At 46.1% G+C, this 17,067-nt stretch overlaps 2 protein-coding genes and 2 pseudogenes across 3 annotated transcripts in view; 3 read left to right on the forward strand and 1 right to left on the reverse strand.

The window, feature by feature from the left end:
• Positions 1-3,598: 3,598 nt before the first annotated feature.
• Positions 3,599-7,401, forward strand: LOC144696967 (uncharacterized; annotated as a pseudogene). The gene is made up of 2 exons (XR_013580285.1): positions 3,599-3,690; positions 4,850-7,401. The product of XR_013580285.1 is annotated as an uncharacterized LOC144696967 (transcript).
• On the reverse strand, positions 7,021-12,154 carry LOC144697318 (uncharacterized). Its single transcript, XM_078569297.1, has 2 exons — positions 12,086-12,154; positions 7,021-9,257 (listed from the first exon to the last, which is right to left on the reverse strand). The coding sequence occupies exon 2, from the start codon at positions 8,897-8,899 to the stop codon at positions 8,501-8,503; it is 399 nt and encodes a 132-aa protein (XP_078425423.1). The 5' UTR covers positions 8,900-9,257; positions 12,086-12,154; the 3' UTR covers positions 7,021-8,500.
• Positions 9,563-15,061, forward strand: LOC144698434 (uncharacterized; annotated as a pseudogene).
• LOC144697326 (uncharacterized) overlaps positions 12,428-17,067 on the forward strand; it is a 228,137-nt gene continuing 223,497 nt past the window's right edge. The window contains exon 1 of the mRNA XM_078569311.1: positions 12,428-12,516. The gene's annotated coding sequence lies outside the window, so the exon portion shown is untranslated. The remainder of the gene's footprint in view (positions 12,517-17,067) is intronic.

The raw sequence follows: 17,067 nt of genomic DNA on the forward strand, positions 1-17,067 counted from the left end.
TTGAGAGAGGGGCAGGATTGGCAGCTCAATATTCCGGGATATAGGGTCTTCAGGCAAGACAGGGAAGGAGGTAAAAGAGGAGAGGGTAACGCAATATTGATCAAGAAATCAATTACAGCAGTAAAGAGGGATGACATCTTAGAAGGCTCCTCAAATGAAGCCATATGGGTAGAACTGAAAAACAAAAAAGGAGCAATCACATTGCTGGGAGTGTACTATCAGCCCCCAAACAGTCGGAGAGAAATAGAAGAGCAGATATATAGACAAATTCCAGAGAAGTGTAAAAATAATAGGGTAGTAATAGTGGGGAATTTCAACTTCCCCAGCATTAACTGGGTTAGTCATAGTGTGATAGGTTTAGGAATTCTTAAAATGCATCCAGGAGAGCTTTTTAAGCTAGTACATAGAAGGTCCTTCAAGAGAGGGGGCAGTCCTGGACTTAATTTTAGGAAATGAAGCTGGGCAAGTGGTAGAGGTATCAGTGGGGGAACATTTTTCAGATAGTGATCATAACTCCGTTAGATTCAAGGTTGTTATGGAAAAGGACAAAGACGGGCCAGAAATCAGAGTTCTAAATTGGGGGAAGGCCGATTTAAATAAGATCAGATATGATTTGGCCAGAGTGGACTGCATCAGAGCAGTGGGACTCATTCTAGGAGGAAATAGGGAGAGTACAGGGCCAACATATTCAGGTATTGACAAAGGGTGGGACCAACAAATCCAGGGAACCCTGGATGTTGAGGGACATACAGGATTGGATAAAGAGAAAAAGGGAGGCTTATGGCAGATAACGAAGGCTCAAAACAACTGAAGCCCTAGAGGAGTACAGAATGTGTAGGGGGAAACTTAGAAAGGAAATTGGGAGAGCAAAAAGGTGGCATGGAAAGAACATTGGCAGCGAAAATAAAGGAAATCCAAAGTTATTTTTCAAGTACATTAAACAACAAAAAGACAACTAGGGAAAGATTAAGGACCATAGTGGTAATTTGTGTGTGGAGCTGGGAGACGTAGGTAGGGCTCTAAATGAATACTTTGTGTCGGTGTTCACAAGTGAGACGGACGGCATGGGTATGGAAATCAGGCAGAAGGACTGTGATATAATTAAAGAAATTAGCATAGAATGGGAGGAGGTTCTAAGTGGTCTGGCAGACTTAAAAGTAGATGAATCTCCAGGTCTGGATGAAATGTATCCCAGGCTGTTGAGTGAGGCAAGGGAGGAGATAGCAGGGGCACTGGCAATAATTTTCAATACCTCTCTGGCTACAGGAGAGGTGCCAGACGATTGGAGGACAGCCAATGTGGTACCATTATTCAAGAAGGGAGGAAGGGATAAACCAGGGAACTACAGGCCAGTCAGTCTAACCTCAGTGGTGGGGAAACTATTGGAAGCAATTCTGAGGGACAGAATTAATCTACACTTGGAGAGGCAGGGATTAATCAAAGATAGTCAGCATGGTTTTGATAAGGGGAGGTCATGTCTGACCAATTTGATAGAATTTTTTCGAAGAGGTGACCAGATGTGTGGATGAGGGCAATGTATTTGACGTAGTCTACTTGGACTTCAGCAAGGCTCTTGATAAGGTCCCGCATGGCAGGCTGATAACGAAGGTAAGAGCCCATGGCAATTTGGCAAATTGGATCCAGAATTGGCTGCGAGGCAGGAAGCAGAGGTTGATGGTCGAGGGGTGTTTCTGTGACTGGATGCCTGTTGTCCAGTGGGGTTCCACAGGGATTAGTGTTGGGTCCCTTGCTGTGTGTGGTATATATAAACAATTTAGACTTGAATGTTGGAGGGTAAGCTCGCAAATGACATGAAAATTGGTGGGGTGGTGAATAGTGAGGAGGATAGCCTTAGATTACAGGAGGATATAGATGGGCTGGTCAGATGGGTTGATCAGTGGCAAACGGAATTTAATCCAGATAAGTGTGAAGTGATGCACTTGGGCAGGACAAACAATACGCGATGAATGGTAAGACCCTGGAGAGTACCGAGGATCAGAGGGACCTTGGTGTGCATGTCCATGGGTCCCTTAAGATAGCCGGACAGGTAGAGAATGTGGTTAAGAAGGCATGTGGGATACTTGCCTTTATTAGCTGAGGCATAGAATATAAGAGCAGAGATGTTCTGCTGGAACTGTATAAAATGCTGGTTACGCCACAGCTAGAGTATTGCGTGCCATTCTGGAATCTGCATTATAGGAAGGATGTGATTGCACTAGACAGAGAGTGCAGAGGAGATTTACCAGGATGTTGCCTGGGCTGGAGAGTTATTAGTTATGAGGAGAGATTGGATAGACTGGGGATATTTTTCCTGGAGCAGAGGAGATTGGGGGGGGACATGATTGAGGTGTATAAAATTATGAGGGGCAATGATAGGGTAGACAGGAAGGAACCTTTCCCCTTGGTGGAGGGATTAATAACCAGGGGGCATAGGTTTTTGGTAAGGGGCAGGAGGTTTACAGGGGATGTGAGGAAGAACTTTTTCACCCAGAGGGTGTTGGGAACTTGGAACTCACTGCCTGAAAGTGTGGCAGAGGCAGAAACCCTCGTAACATTTAAGAAGTATTTGGACATGCGCTTGCAATGCCATGGCATACAGGGCTATGGGCCTAGTGCTGGAAAATGGGATTAGAATAGTTCGGTACTTGTTTGACCAGCATAGACTTGATGGGCCTAAGGGCCTTTTTCTGTACTGTAGACCTCTATGACGCTATGAGTTACCAAGAAATCCAACAGGGAATTCAGAAGAAACATCTTCACCCAGAGAGTGGTGAGAATATGGAACTCACTACCACAGGGAATGGGTAAAGTGTATAGTACAGATGTCTTTCAGACAAGCATTTGAGATTTCTACGGCTCACTCAGGATTTTCTTTGAAAAGACTTGAACCAATAAGGAAACAGGAGATATTTTGATGGGTTTGAGAGTGTGTGTATGGTGTCTGTGAGTGTGATTGCTGCTTTTCATTAGCTGCAATGCACCTTCCTCTATCTGAGCAGATGATGTTGTGCAGCTTAGAATCCCATCAAGTGATTTGAATGTTGGTTAATTTATTGAAACCATGGACTTTCCCCGTTCTGAGGATGGCATTGACGTTGGAGTGATATCCAAAGTTAACAAATTTATTGCAGAAACACCTTCAACTGGGAATCAGTGAATTAAGTGGAAAGATCACAGACAAGCGGTTCAGAACAGTGCACTGCGGGCGCAACAGCTCAATCACTAAACTGTAAATTCCTGAAATAATCCCTGCTGTCTGCCCTGAATTAATCCATTTCTCTGACAAATGTTGAAATGTTTACTCCGCACCCACAGGGTTTCATCTGTTTAAAGCCACAAACAGAAAGGTCCAGTTTTCTCCTGGAGTTTGAGACAAATCAGCTTTGAAAATGATGCAGAGTTTCAGCCAATGAGGGAGATCCGGGCTCAGCCCCGCCCCTCGTTCACACTGGTTGGAGGACCATCCGCTGCTGCTGGGTCCTCCAACTCCGCCCCCTCGTCTTATTGGTCCGGAGCTGCCGTCAATCAGCCAGGCGTTGTGATCTGGAGCATGCGCAGTACACATATGAACGGGTCATGTGGAAGCCCGTGAGAAACTGCGGGAGGGATGGAGCTGGAGGGAAAGTGTAGGCCCCAAACCCGCCCTCCCCACAGTAACAAACAGAGGCAGTCGTGTCAAATGTAAAGCGGGTGAGAAACAGCCGAGTGCGGAATAGTAATGGAGCCGGTGGGTTTGTGCCAACCCTTCACACACCCCAGATGGAGGCCTCAAATCCCAGATAAGAAGCTCCCGCTCTCGTGGTTGTAACGAAAAATAGCGATTGTTCCTCGGTCACAGGCCCGAATTAACGGCCGCCATCTTAATAAGGTCAATATTCAGCAGGCGCATGTGCGGTCATCCCTGTCCCTGTCAACAGGAGAGAATGTTGTGAATTTCTATTCTGGACTGACTGGGATGGGATTTGGAAACTCCTTTCACTCCTTTTTAGAAGGGGAGGATTTACACAGCAAACTCAAACCAAAAATGATCTCTTTTGATATAGGTTTTTAAAATTCTGAATGGGGTGGCCTATCCAATACTGGGAGCCTTCTTCAGTTCTCTGCCCAAAGGCAGCTCTGACTGACAGCCTCACAATCTCCACCACCGGTAGGGGAAGGAGGCAGGTCCAGAATCCACCCCAGCCGGAGTTGGGATTTAATCCTGTGCTGTTGGCACCAACATGATCCACAACGGTCATCCAGCCGCATGTAATCCATGTTGTTGTGGCAACAGACATTTCTACATGCATGTTGTAACCTGGAGCTATGGATAGTGATGGGATAGGTTCCAATTTCTTTCCATCTCATGCAGCTGACCAGAAATCTCTCCCATTGTTATTGTCTGCCGTTGGTATATGTTGGCAAGACTTACAGGTTGACACTCAATCTGTTTGGCTGAATAATAAACGCACCACCCTTGGCCATCAAGTCCTTGGGTGGGACTTAAACCTGGAGCTTCAGGCTCAGAGGCAGGGACACTTCCACTGCACCACAACCTCCCGAAAACACAATAGAGACTAATAAATCCAACAGGGAAATAGGAGATCTTTCTTTCCTCAGGCAGTAGTTAAAATGTGGAACTCACTACTACTGGAAGTGGTTGACACAAATAACTTAAGGTGCTTTCAAAAGGAAACGATGAGAATATGAGATAAAAGGGATTTAAAAGATAAGCTGAAAGGCTGAGATGAGGTTGGCAGAACAGCAGGAGACTTGTGTGGATTGGAAACTCTTGCAGCGACCGGATGGGCCAAATGGCCCGTTTGTTTAATGTATATTATGTGTAATTCATTGTGAACTTATCTTACAGGGTATTAGAAGAGGAGGATTTGCAGTCAGGAAAAACAAACCAAACCTCATGTCAAAATCTGAAAGTCACTCAATTCATCGGGATCTGAAGATTTGTACATCTGAAGGGATTTAATTGACCATCTCAGCTGGAAACTGGTGACAGGCCGTTCACCACCTCCTGTGTGAAGGGATTGATACAGCTGGTAAACATGCTGACACGACAGTGAGCTCGCAATAGTGAGAGCCCGTCCACCTGCTCCTGTGTGGGAAGAAATTCATGTGTTCATCTAACCTGCTGGCACACCAGCTCGATCATGATCATGAGGATCCTCTTCAATGCTCTGACTCTGAGAAAAGCTTTGAAACCTCTGAGGAACTGGTCCAACACCAGCTCCTTCACATACACAAGAAGGCCGTTCAGCTGCTCTCACTGTGGGGAGTCGTTCAGCAAGTCAGTGCATCTCACTGAGCACCAGCGAGTTCACACCAAGGACAGGCCGTTCAGCTGCTCCTAGTGTGGGAAGAGATTCACTCAGTCCTCCCATTACACTGAGCACCAATTGGTTCACTCAGAAAAGAGACCTTTTAAATGTACTGAATGTGAGAAGACCTTTAAAAGAAGCATTAATCTGCTGAGACACCAGTGCATTCACATTGGGGAGAGGCCGTTCCCCTGCTCGGTATGTGGGAAGAGATTCACTCATTCATTCCACCTTATGATACATAAGTGAGTTCACACTGGAGAGAGACTATTCACCTGCTCCCTGTGTGGGAAGGAATACAGTCAGTCATCTGATCTTATGATACACAAGCGATTTCACATTGGGGAGAGACCATTCAGCTGCTCCGAGTGTGGGAAGGGATTCACTCGTTCAACCCATCTTTCAATGCACAAGCGAATTCACACTGGGGAGAGACCATTCCCTTGCTCTGTGTGTGGGAAGAGATTCACTCAGTCATCCACCCTGCTAATACACAAGAGAGTTCATACCGGGGAGAGACCATTCATCGGCTTCGTGTGCGGGAAGAGCTTCCCTCGTTTATCCCACGTTTTGATACACGAACGCGTTCACACCGGGGAGAGGCCGTACATTTGCCCCGTGTGCGGGAGGGGATTTACTTGTTTACACCACCTGCTGAGACATCAGCCTGTTCACACCGGGGAGAGGGCGTTCATGTGCTCTGTGTGTGGGAAATGTTTCACTGAGTTGTCCAGCCTCCAGAGACACCAACGCATCCACACTGGGGAGAGGCCGTTCACCTGCTCCGTGTGTGGGAAGAAATTTGCTCAGTCATTTGATCTGGTGAGACACGAGCAAGTTCACACCAGGAAGAGGCTGCTCACCTGCTCCGTGTGTGAGAAGAGATTTACTTGCTCATCCAGCCTGCTGAAACACCAGCAGCTTCACATGCCACCGACAAAGTTGGATTGTGTTGTTGCTGCTGTGGATCATGTCCAGGACTGAACCTTTTCTCCTTTCTAACTTCAGATTATTTCAATTCTCAGACCTTCTGTTACTCTCAAGGACAATTTCCAGTTCCCCATACCTTCCAGAGTATTTTCTCTAGCCTTGGGATCCAGGGAATGTATCGGTAACACACGTGGGATCACTAAACACAAAACCCAATCTATTAATTACTTTCAGGGACTGGAGTTAGTGTGTGTCCCACAGCACCTCTCTCACCTTTGAACATCACACCTGTAAAGGAGGTTTAAATTTAAATCCTCATAAACTTAACAGGAACCAGCAGGCTGATGAGACTCTTTTAAACTGTTAGTGTGCTCCTGTACTGCTCTGTATTTTGCCTGTAATGGAAAATGCCTGAATCCTTTGTCCCAGTGGAACCTTTGCTGTTATGAAATGTGGGAGAATATTAATGAGTCTCTCATCCTTGCCCATGTCTGCTGCAATTGTGTAGAAAGGGGATGTGTAAAAGAGCTGGTCTTCATATGGAGATGTGAACCAAGGAAATGGTATCTGTGTGTGATAGTAACACAGGCTTGTGCTCACACCCAGAACAATGCACAGATATCCTTGTGGTTATGGTTTGAGCAGGGTCAGATCACGGATGTAGTGAACAAGTTAATTATAAATATCTCCAGTGTAGCTGCAGCTTTTTAGATCAGAGCTGGGGAGAAGAGAGCTCTGAATCCACTGTATTATCTGTTCTCTGGATTGGGTAACTACATTTTTTCAATATAACGGTGTTTTATTCAAGAAATACATTCACAGCTGAAAGACTGAATTGTAACTTACAGCAAGAAAATTCATAAAATTTAATGTAGAGATATAAAATCTAGTTAAAAACATGGGGAATATGTGACAATCTGTCATAACAAAATTCGGCAAACAAATGCAGCAGGTAACAGGGAAGCGGTGGACGAGATATTAGAGGAAGGAATATTGAATTAAAATTATATTAAAATTACAGACCAATCCACCATTCCTATATTACAGGCTCTGAAATATATAAATGATGACATTTATAAGTACTTCATTGAGGATTGGAACCATGGAAGGAATTACTCTGTATGATTGCAGTGCTGTTAATAAAGTCAGGAAAAGACAATCTGATGTTGTGAGCTTGATTATCTGGTGTCTGAAACCACAAGATTCAATATTTAGAGTCAACAAGATGAACAAGGAAACACATCACAGCCCAATACTCCAGCTCAATATTCACAGGAGAAAGTCTGTTATCGAACACCTCGAGTGGTCAGAACAGAGGAAGATCCCAACTGTAAGAAACCCTCCAATCATTTGTAAATATCTTTCAAATGTCAACAGGTTCCAACTGTCAGTTTCCATTACATTGAAGTCAATGGAAGGTGAGAGCGGTTGAAGGTTCCATATTGAAATGCAACTTCTTGTTATTGCCTAACATTGGTAGACGCAAGAATATCACACAAACATTTTAAATCCTCGTACCATAATTATCATAGTCATTTTCAGATTGGAAACTTAAACCTGCTGTTTCACTCTCAATCAGGAACATATCACAGTTTTACACCAATCCCTGATTTGACAGCACGTGTCCAGCATTCACCTTTGTTCTTCCTGACTCTAAACCCAGTTGTAAAGGAACTTTCTGTTCTGTGTCTAGGAGTTCTGAACCATGGAAGAGAGCGGCTGTGACACATTTCTTCCACACCTCAGGATTAACCCATAAGTTCAGTCCTGGATGTGATTAACAGCAGCAATAAGGACACAACACAAACCCAGTCATCACTAGTGGACTTACTGAAGTCTCAGAAGGTGGGATGAATCAATGATTCCTTTCCCACACATGGAGCAGGTGAATGGCCTCTCTCCAGTGTGAGTGCGTTGGTGTCTCAGCAGATCACTGCTGTTTTTAAAGCTCTCCTCACAGTCAGAACATTTAAAAGTTCTCATATCAGAGTGAACTCGCTGGTGTCTCAGGAGGTTTGATGAATGAGTGAATCCCTTCCCACACACACAGCAGATGAACGGCCTTTCCCCAGTGTGAACCCGCTGATGTATTGTGAGATCAGATGATGTCTTGAACCCAGTCCCACATTGACAGCATCTGAACGGGCTCTCGTCAGTGTGAACACATTGATGGCGCATCAGTTCCCTGGAACTTTTATAGCAGTTTTTGCAATCTGGGCATTTAAAAGGTCTCTCATCAGAGTGAACTCGCTGGTGTTTCAGCAGAGTGGATAAATCGGCAAATCCCTTCCCACACTTGCGGCAGGTGAACGGCCTCTCCCGGTGTGAACTCGCTGGTGTGTCAGTAGGTTGGAAGAACTGGTGAATCCCTTCCCACACTCGGAGCAGGTGAAGGGCCTCTCCCCAGTGTGAATCCGCTGGTGTTTCAGCAGGGTGGGTGACCTAGTAAATCCCTTCCCACATTCAGGGCAAGTGAACGGTCTCTCCCCAGTGTGATTTCTCTGGTGTGTACGTAGACTGGATAACTGAGTAAATCCCTTCCCACACTCGGAACACATGAACGGCCTCTCCCCAGTGTGAATGCGTTGATGAATTTCCAGGTCAGATGGGTAATTGAATCCCTTCCCACAGTCCCCACATTTACACGGTTTCTCCATGACATGGGGGTCCTTGTGTCTCTCCAGGCTGGATGATCAGTTGAAGTCTCGTTCACACAGAAGATGTGTATGGTTTCTCCCCACCGTGAATGGTGTGCTGTTTTTTCAGGCTGTGTAACTGGTTAAAGCTCTTTCCATAGTCAGTTCACTGGAACGCTCTCACTTGGATGTGTGTGTCTTGGTGATTTTCCAGTCACACTGATGTTTGAAATCTTTTCCCTCAAACAGAACAGACAAACATTTCTCTTTTCACATTAAAAGGCTGATGATATTCAGGTCCTGATGAATCGAAAGACTCAGATCTTGAAATGATGTTTGGTTTGAGTTTCCTGTTTGCCAATCCTCACCTAACAATACCCTATAAAAAGAGTTCACAAAAGTCATCATGTCAGTCCAGGATAGAAATTCAGAACATAATTCAAGTTTCTGTGTAACATGTTTTCCCTCAAAGCTGTAAAACCCCATCCCACACCCCGTCTTCCCTGTGCAGATTCCAGTTAAGTTTTTGTCCTCCATTCCCAGTTTTCTCCCTCCCTCTCCTCTGGCTGGGTCCAGTTCTCCAGCTCTTGTGTGCAAACTGAGAATAAAATCAATTAATCAATCATTTTCTCTCCTGGTCACTGGGACCCTGAAGCCCTGATTACCCAATGTCCCCTCACCAAGATGGCCAGGGATGCACCCGGCTGGCTGAACAAGTCCTGCCCTCCTCTCTCAAATGGCAACCGGTAGTCTGAGTAACCTGGGCATATCACCAGGAAGGGAGCCCCACATCCCATGTCTGCCGATTTCTTAGGCAGTCGATCTGGATCAAGGATGACTTGTCTCCACTCTGGTTTGATGGGTTCTGAAATGGCTTATAAGTCCAATGCCTGATCTGCAGACACTGCTACATGCAGGACAGGTAGTGCCTAAAGGGTTGGGTAGATGGGTGGTTTGGAGGTTTGTGCACTCTCTCAATTGCCTCAACTTCACCTCTGTGTGTTCCCGACCAAGTTTCTCAATGTATTTGATACCTTCCCAAATGAGCCTTCTCCATTTTAACCAGTCACAATCCAGGGTCTCCCATGAGTTGGTGGGGACATCTGATCTCTTCAAGGGTGTGTTAAGGAGATTACTAAAGTGTTTCTGCTGACCTCCTGAGAGTCTCCTGCTGTGACCTGAGTTCCGAGTACAGCAGTTGCTTTGGGTGTCTGGTGTCAGGAATACGAACAACATGTCCTGCCCAGCAAAGCTGCTTTAGAGTGATTAGCGCCTCAGTGATGGGCAAGTTGGCTTGGAAGAGGACGCTGCTGTTGGACTGCCTTTCTTGCCACTGGATTTTGAGGATCTTGTGAAGGCACCGCTGGTGGGACTTCTCCAGTGTTCTAAGGTGCGTGATGTAGGTTGTCCAAGTCTCTGAAGCCTGTAGGAGCACGGGGATCACTGCTGCCCAGTAAACCAGAACCTGAGTCTCGGGTTTGACATCCTGGTCCTCAAATACTCTGTTCATCATTCGGCTGAAGGCTGAGCTGGAACATTAGAGGCGATGAGGAATTTTGTCGTCCATGTCTGCCTTCATCAAGAGGAGGCTCCCAAGATACAGAAAATGGTCCATATTTTGAGGGTTCACCAATGTTCTTCAGCGACGGAGGGGGGAGTGGGGTGGGGGTGCTGGTAGGTAGTAAAACCAACAAGATAATGTGGGGAGATCCAACAACTTGTGGACACCAACATGCGTGGTTTCCTCAGCGCTATTAAGACAACCTATGACCCAAGCACTCAAGGGCCAACCACCGCGAGAGCCAAGCATGGAAGGAACTCATCAAGGACAGAGAGTCAACCAGTGCTCACTGGAGAGAATATTCTGAAGAGCTCCTCAACCAAGACACTGCCTTCGACTTGAATGTCCTCAACTCCACTCCTCAATAACCCGTCTGGCTCAGCCTCAGTGCTGTCACGTCCAGCACGAAAATGAAAAAACATTTGACAGCTGAAAACAACAAGACTTCTAGAGCAGATGGAATCCCTGCTGAAATTCTGAAACAGGGTGGTGTTACACTCCTGGCATGGCTGCACAACCTCATATCCCTCATCAGCGAAGAGGAGTCCATGTCGGGGAATCTCTGGGACACTGCGATTGTGACTATATTCAGGAAGGGAGATAAATCCATTTGCAGTAATTACAGAAGAGTCTCCATGCTGCCTGCCACAGGGAAGATCATTGCAAGGATCCACCTCAATCACCTTCTCTTAATGGCCAAAGAGCCCCTTCCAGGTTCACAATGTGGTTTCCCCCATCGAAAGGCACCACAAACATGATCGTTACTGTGTGGCAAACCTAAGAAAATTGCAAGGAACAGCGCCAACTGCTGTACTTGACCTTTTTTGTCCTCACAAAAGCCTTTTACACAGTCAAACTGTGACGTTTTATCCCGTATCCTCCTCAAATTTGCCACCAACTTCTGCCTACTCCACATTGACATGAAAGCCGTGAACCTCATCAACGGAACCACCACAGACCCTATCTCAGTGAAGACTGGGATCAGACAAGGCTGTGTCATTGCACCAACCCTCTTCTCCATTTTTCTCTCTGCATTTCACCTTGAGCAAATTACCCGTGGGCTTGGAGATAATCTACAGAGCAGACGTGAAACCTACACCACCTTCAAAACAAAACCAGAGTTAGTCCAAGCTCAGACATTGAGCTCCAGTATGCCGATACCGGATTTCTATGTTAAATCCATCCAAATACGTTGATTCCATGACCGTTAATACTCTCTTGCCTCACAAACGTCTGGCAATCTGGGTTATTTATTTTCAATTATCTGAATCTCAACTGAATTCCAAATTTCCACTATATTTTCTGTGAAGTGATTTCTGACATTGTTCCTGAACAGCCGAGTCTCAGTTAAACAAATAAATATCACTGATTTGTGCATTTAAATGGTAACAATTATTTTACGCTTAATTAGTTACGCAACAAAATTTTAAAAAACATAATAATTTTAGTAAAATAGTGTGAATGCTGGAATTCTGAAATAAAAACAGAAAGTTCTGGAAATCCTCAGCAGGTTTGGCAGCTTCTGTGAAGAGAGAGAAACAGATTTAACATTTCCAATCCAATATGATTCTTCTTCAGAACTGAGTATTTCCAGCATTCTGATTTCATTTTAAACACATAATTGATGTAAACTTTATTGTCCTTACAGGTATCTGGATGTAAATCTGATTTCAGACCTTCCTCTGAACAGTTTTCAAACTAACTCCAGCTCGTTGTCCATTCCTTCACTAAAGACCCGGATGGAAAACACTCAGCACAAGTTGGCGGCGGCTGGTTGCCCGGGTAACCCGGGCCTGTCACCGGGGAGGAAGCCCCGTCCTCACTCCTCTCTTCCCACATCAAGATGGCCGCCTCTGCGCCTGGCTCCCTGAACAAGAGCCACCTTCCTCTCCCAAGATGGCGGCATCCGGTGAGCCCGGCTCCCAGTGCGCAGGTGCAGTGAGGGTGTGCGCTCTGAGCATGCTCAGTGTCAGTCATGGTGACAGAGTGAGGAGGAGCGGACGGTGAGGGAGGAGATTGTGAGCACAGGGTAGGAATGGAAACCGCGGCTGGACTGGGAACTGGATCAACTTCTGGGGTAGGCCCCAGGCCCTAGGCCCCGTGTTTACCCCGCGGTGACAGGCCCGGGGGGAGGGAGCGATGGAGCCGCCGGCTGGACGGGGAGGATTTGGAAACACTTTGTGGATCCGCAAAGCGGCTGCTCAGTTAGTGGTTAATGGAGATCAGAAACCCAGAGTCAGAGTGTCGAACCCCACATTGGGTGGTTGTTTTATTAAATATCGTTATTTATTATTTATTTACTGAAGAATATGTTCATATATTTGTTTTAAAGTCATTTTATAGCATTTGTGAAAAGACCTATTAAAATACAATCCCCTGATGTATTTCTGATGAGAATTTGACTGACGAGGTTTTGAAGAACAGTCAATCCTAACATGATTGTGTTTTAATTTACTCCCTAATACCAGATTTCAGCTTGTATTTCAAAACTTAATTTAGAATGTCAGTCCAGCAGCAAATGGTAAAATGAGATATAAGACACCAGTTGCACTTGAAACCATCTCTGACTTTTCGTGTCCGACACTGTCCTTGTGCTGATGCAGGAAGTACTTCCTCTGGTGTTGTGGCACAAATAAATGCAGCCTCTCCCGGGAACAGGCCCATGTTGGTGGTCTTCATGTTTCAGCGGCGAGCAGAGCACGTGTGGTCATTGTGGTAATGCAACACAGAGTGGGTGGGACTTCAGGGGCCTGTGACCAGGAGAGAAAATTATTGACTCGTTGATTTTACTCTCACTCTGCACACAGGACAGAAAACTGAATTCAGCCAGTCTTGGGTGGGGGTGAGGGGAGCTTGGGGGGAAGCTCAGAGTGGAGACTTCAGATGGTGCAACAGGTTTGGATTCCAGCCTAGGGATGAGGGAGTGTGTGTGGGACAGGGATTTATAGCTCTGAGTAGATGAGAGGAAAAATGTTCCACAGAAACTAGAATTGTTTGTTCTGAATTAGTTTTGTAAATTCCTTTTCCAGGGTATTAGAAGAGGAGGATTTACAGACAGGAAACTCAAACTAAACTTCACGTCAAGGTCTGACAGAGCCATTTGATTCATCACAACCTAAACAGGCAGCTCACCACCACCTTTTCAAGGGCAACTAAGGATGGACAATAAATATTGGCCCAGCCAGTGAAGCCCACATCCCGTGACCATGGAAGGAGAAATATTTCTCTCTTCTGTATGTGAAAGAAGATTTCAAAATTCAGTGTGACTGGAAAAGCACCAAGATACACACATATACCCGAGTCAGTGTGTTCCAGTGTAGTGACTGTGGAAAGAGGTTTAACCAGTTATTCTGCCTGAAAAAACATCACAGCAGGGTGAAATCATACACGTGTTCTGTGTGTGGCTGAGGCTTCAACTGATTGTCCAACCTGGAGAGACGCGAGGATGCCAGGTTCATGGAGAAACCGTGGAAATGTGAGGATTGTGGTAAAGGATTCAATTATCCATACCTGCTGGAAAACCATCGACGCAGTCACACTGGGGAGAGGCCATTCACCTGTTCAGTGTGTGGGAAGGGATTTACTCTGTCATCCCACCTACTTTTACACCAGCAAGTTCACACTGAGGAGAGACCTTTCAGCTGCACTTACTGTGGAAAGAAGTTCTCGTGTTCCTCCAACCTCAATGCACATCAGCGAGTTAACATTGGGGAGAGACCATTCACCTGCTCCTTGTGTGGTAAGGATTTCACTGGGCGAACCGGTCTTTTGTTACACCAGCGAATTCACACAGGGGAGAAGCCGTCCACCTGTTCCGTGTGTGGGAAGGGATTTACTTTGTCATCCAAACTGCTCTCACACCAGAGAATCACACTGAGGAGAGGCCGTTCAGCTGCGCTTTCTGTGGAAAGAGGTTCAGATCTTCATCCAACCTCAATGCACACAAGCGAGTTCACACTGGGGAGAGGCCGTTCACCTGCTCTGTGTGTGGGAAGCAATTTACTAAATCATTCAGCTTTCTGTCACATCAGCGAATTCACACTGAGGAGAAGCCATTCAGCTGCACTCACTGTGGAATGAGTTTCAGGCAGTTATCAGCCCTCACTGCACATCAACGCGTTCACACTGGGGAGAGACCATTCACCTGCTCCGTATGTGGGAAAGGATTCATTCAATGCGGCAGCCTGAATTTACACCAACTCACTCACACTGGGGAGAGACCGTTCACCTGCTCTGTGTGTGGGAAGGGATTCAAGCAGTCATCCCACCTGCTGACACACCAGTGAGTTCACACTGATGAGAGACCTTTTAAATGCCCAGACTGTGGGAAGTGCAATAAAAGTTCTGGGGAACTGATGTCCCATCAACGTGTTCACACTGATGAGAGACCGTTTAGGTGCTCTCACTGTGGGACTGGGTTCAAGCGATCATCTGAACGCATTGTGCACCAGCAACTTCACAGTGGGGAGAGGCTGTTCACCTGCTCCGAGTGTGGGAAGGGATTCACTCAGTCATCCCACCTGCTGACACATCAGCGAGTTCAAAACTGTCAAGAAACCTTTTAAATGTCCAGACTGTGGGAAGTGCTATAAAGGTTGCAGGGAACTGATGCACCATCAACGTGTTCAGACTGACGAGATACTGTTCAGGTGCTCTCACTGGGTTCAAGCAATCAGCTCCACTTATTGTATAGCAGTGAATTCACACTGGGGAGAGACCATTCACCTGCTCTGTGTGTGGGAAGAGATTCACTCAGCCATCCCACCTGCTGACACACCAGTGAGTTCACAAGTAACGACTATGATTTTGTTTTGCTGTTAACCACATCCAGGACTGAATCATGTTCATTGGGATCTGTTTTTATCTTCTTCAAAGGAAGATGGTTGTGGCTTTTGGAGGTCAATCATCTCAATCCCAGGACATCGCTGTAGGAGTTCCTCAGGGAAGTGTCCTGGGCCCAATCATCTTCAGCTGCTTCATGAATGACCTTCCCTCCATAAGGTCAGAAGTGGGGATGTTCACTGATGATTGCACAATGTTCAGTACCACTCATGACTCCTCAGATATTGAAGCAGTCGTGTCCAAATGCAGCAAGACCTGGACAACATTCAGACTTGGGCTGACACGGGGCAAGTTACTTTAGCTCCAACAAGAGAATCTAACCATCTTCCATTAATGTTCAATGGCATTACCATCACTGAATCCTTCACTATTAACATCCTAGGGATTGCCATTGACCAGAAACTGAACTGGAAAACCCCTAGATACAGTGTGGTGAAAAGAACAGGTTGAGATTGGGAATTCTGCAGCACGTTTCTTAGCTCCTGACTCTCCAAAGCCTCCCCAATACCAAGAAGGCACAAGTCAGAAGTGTGATGGAATACTCTCCACTTGCCTGGATGAGTGTCGCTCTTGCACGGAGCAGCCCACTTGACTAGTGTCCAATCCACCATGTTCAACATTCACTCGCTCCACAACCGATCCACAGTGACATCATCTACAAGGTGCGCTGCAGCAACTCACCTAGGCTCCTTCAACAGCTCCTTCCAAACTTGCAAATCTACCACCTGGAAGGACAAGGGCAGCAGACACAAGAGAACACCACAACCTGCAAGTTCTCCTCCAAGCCAGTCACCATCTACACTACATGGACTACAGCGGTTCAAGGAGGTGGCTCACCACCACCTTCTCAAAGGCAGTTTTGGATGGGCAGTAAATGCTGACCTAGTCAGTGACATCCATACCTAATGAATGATGGAAAGAGTATTGTTTTGTTGTCCTTCTCCTCTTCCTCCTCCTCCTCCTTCATCTCTTCCTCCTCCTCTTCCTCTTCCTCCTCCTCCTCCTCCTTCTGTAGACCTCTATGACTTGACTAAATCACTTTCAAACACAATATAAAATACCATTATGGCCACTCTTCCCTAGATGGCAATATTTAGAGTCATAGAGGTCTACAGCACTGAAGAAGGCCCTTTGGCCCATCGAGTCTGCGCCGGTCAAACAAGAACCAAACTATTCTAATTGCGTTTTCCAGCACTAGGCCCAGCCTTGTTTGCCATGGCATCGCAAGTGCACATCCAAATACTTCTTAAATGTTATGAGGGTTTCTGCCTCTATCACCCTTTCAGGCAGTGAGTTCCAGATTCCCACCACCCTCTGGGTGAAAAAATTCTTCCTCACATCCCCTCTAAACCTCCTGCCCCTTCCCTTAAATCTATGCTCCCTGGTTAATGATCCCTCCATCAAGGGGAAAAGTTCCTTCCTGCCTTCCCTATTTATGCCCCTCATAATTTAATACACCTCAATCATGTCCCCCCTCAATTTCCTATGCTCCATGGAAAATAACCCCAGTCTACCCAATCTCTCCTCATAACTAAAACTCTCCAGCCCAGGCAACATCCTGGTAAATCACCTCTGCACTCTCTCTAGTGCAATCACATCCTTGCTATAATGCGGATTCCAGAACTCCATGCAATACTCTAGCTGTGGCCGAACAGCATTTTATATAGTTCCAGCATAAGCTCCCTGCTCTTATATTCTATTCCTTGGCTAATAAAGGCCAGTATCCCATATGCCTTCTTAACCATCTTATCTACCTGTTCTGCTACCTTAAGGGACCGGTGGACAT

Source organism: Cetorhinus maximus, chromosome 23 (genome assembly GCF_964194155.1).
Source record: "Cetorhinus maximus chromosome 23, sCetMax3.hap1.1, whole genome shotgun sequence".
In the NCBI taxonomy this organism is placed as follows: Eukaryota; Metazoa; Chordata; class Chondrichthyes; order Lamniformes; family Cetorhinidae; genus Cetorhinus; species Cetorhinus maximus.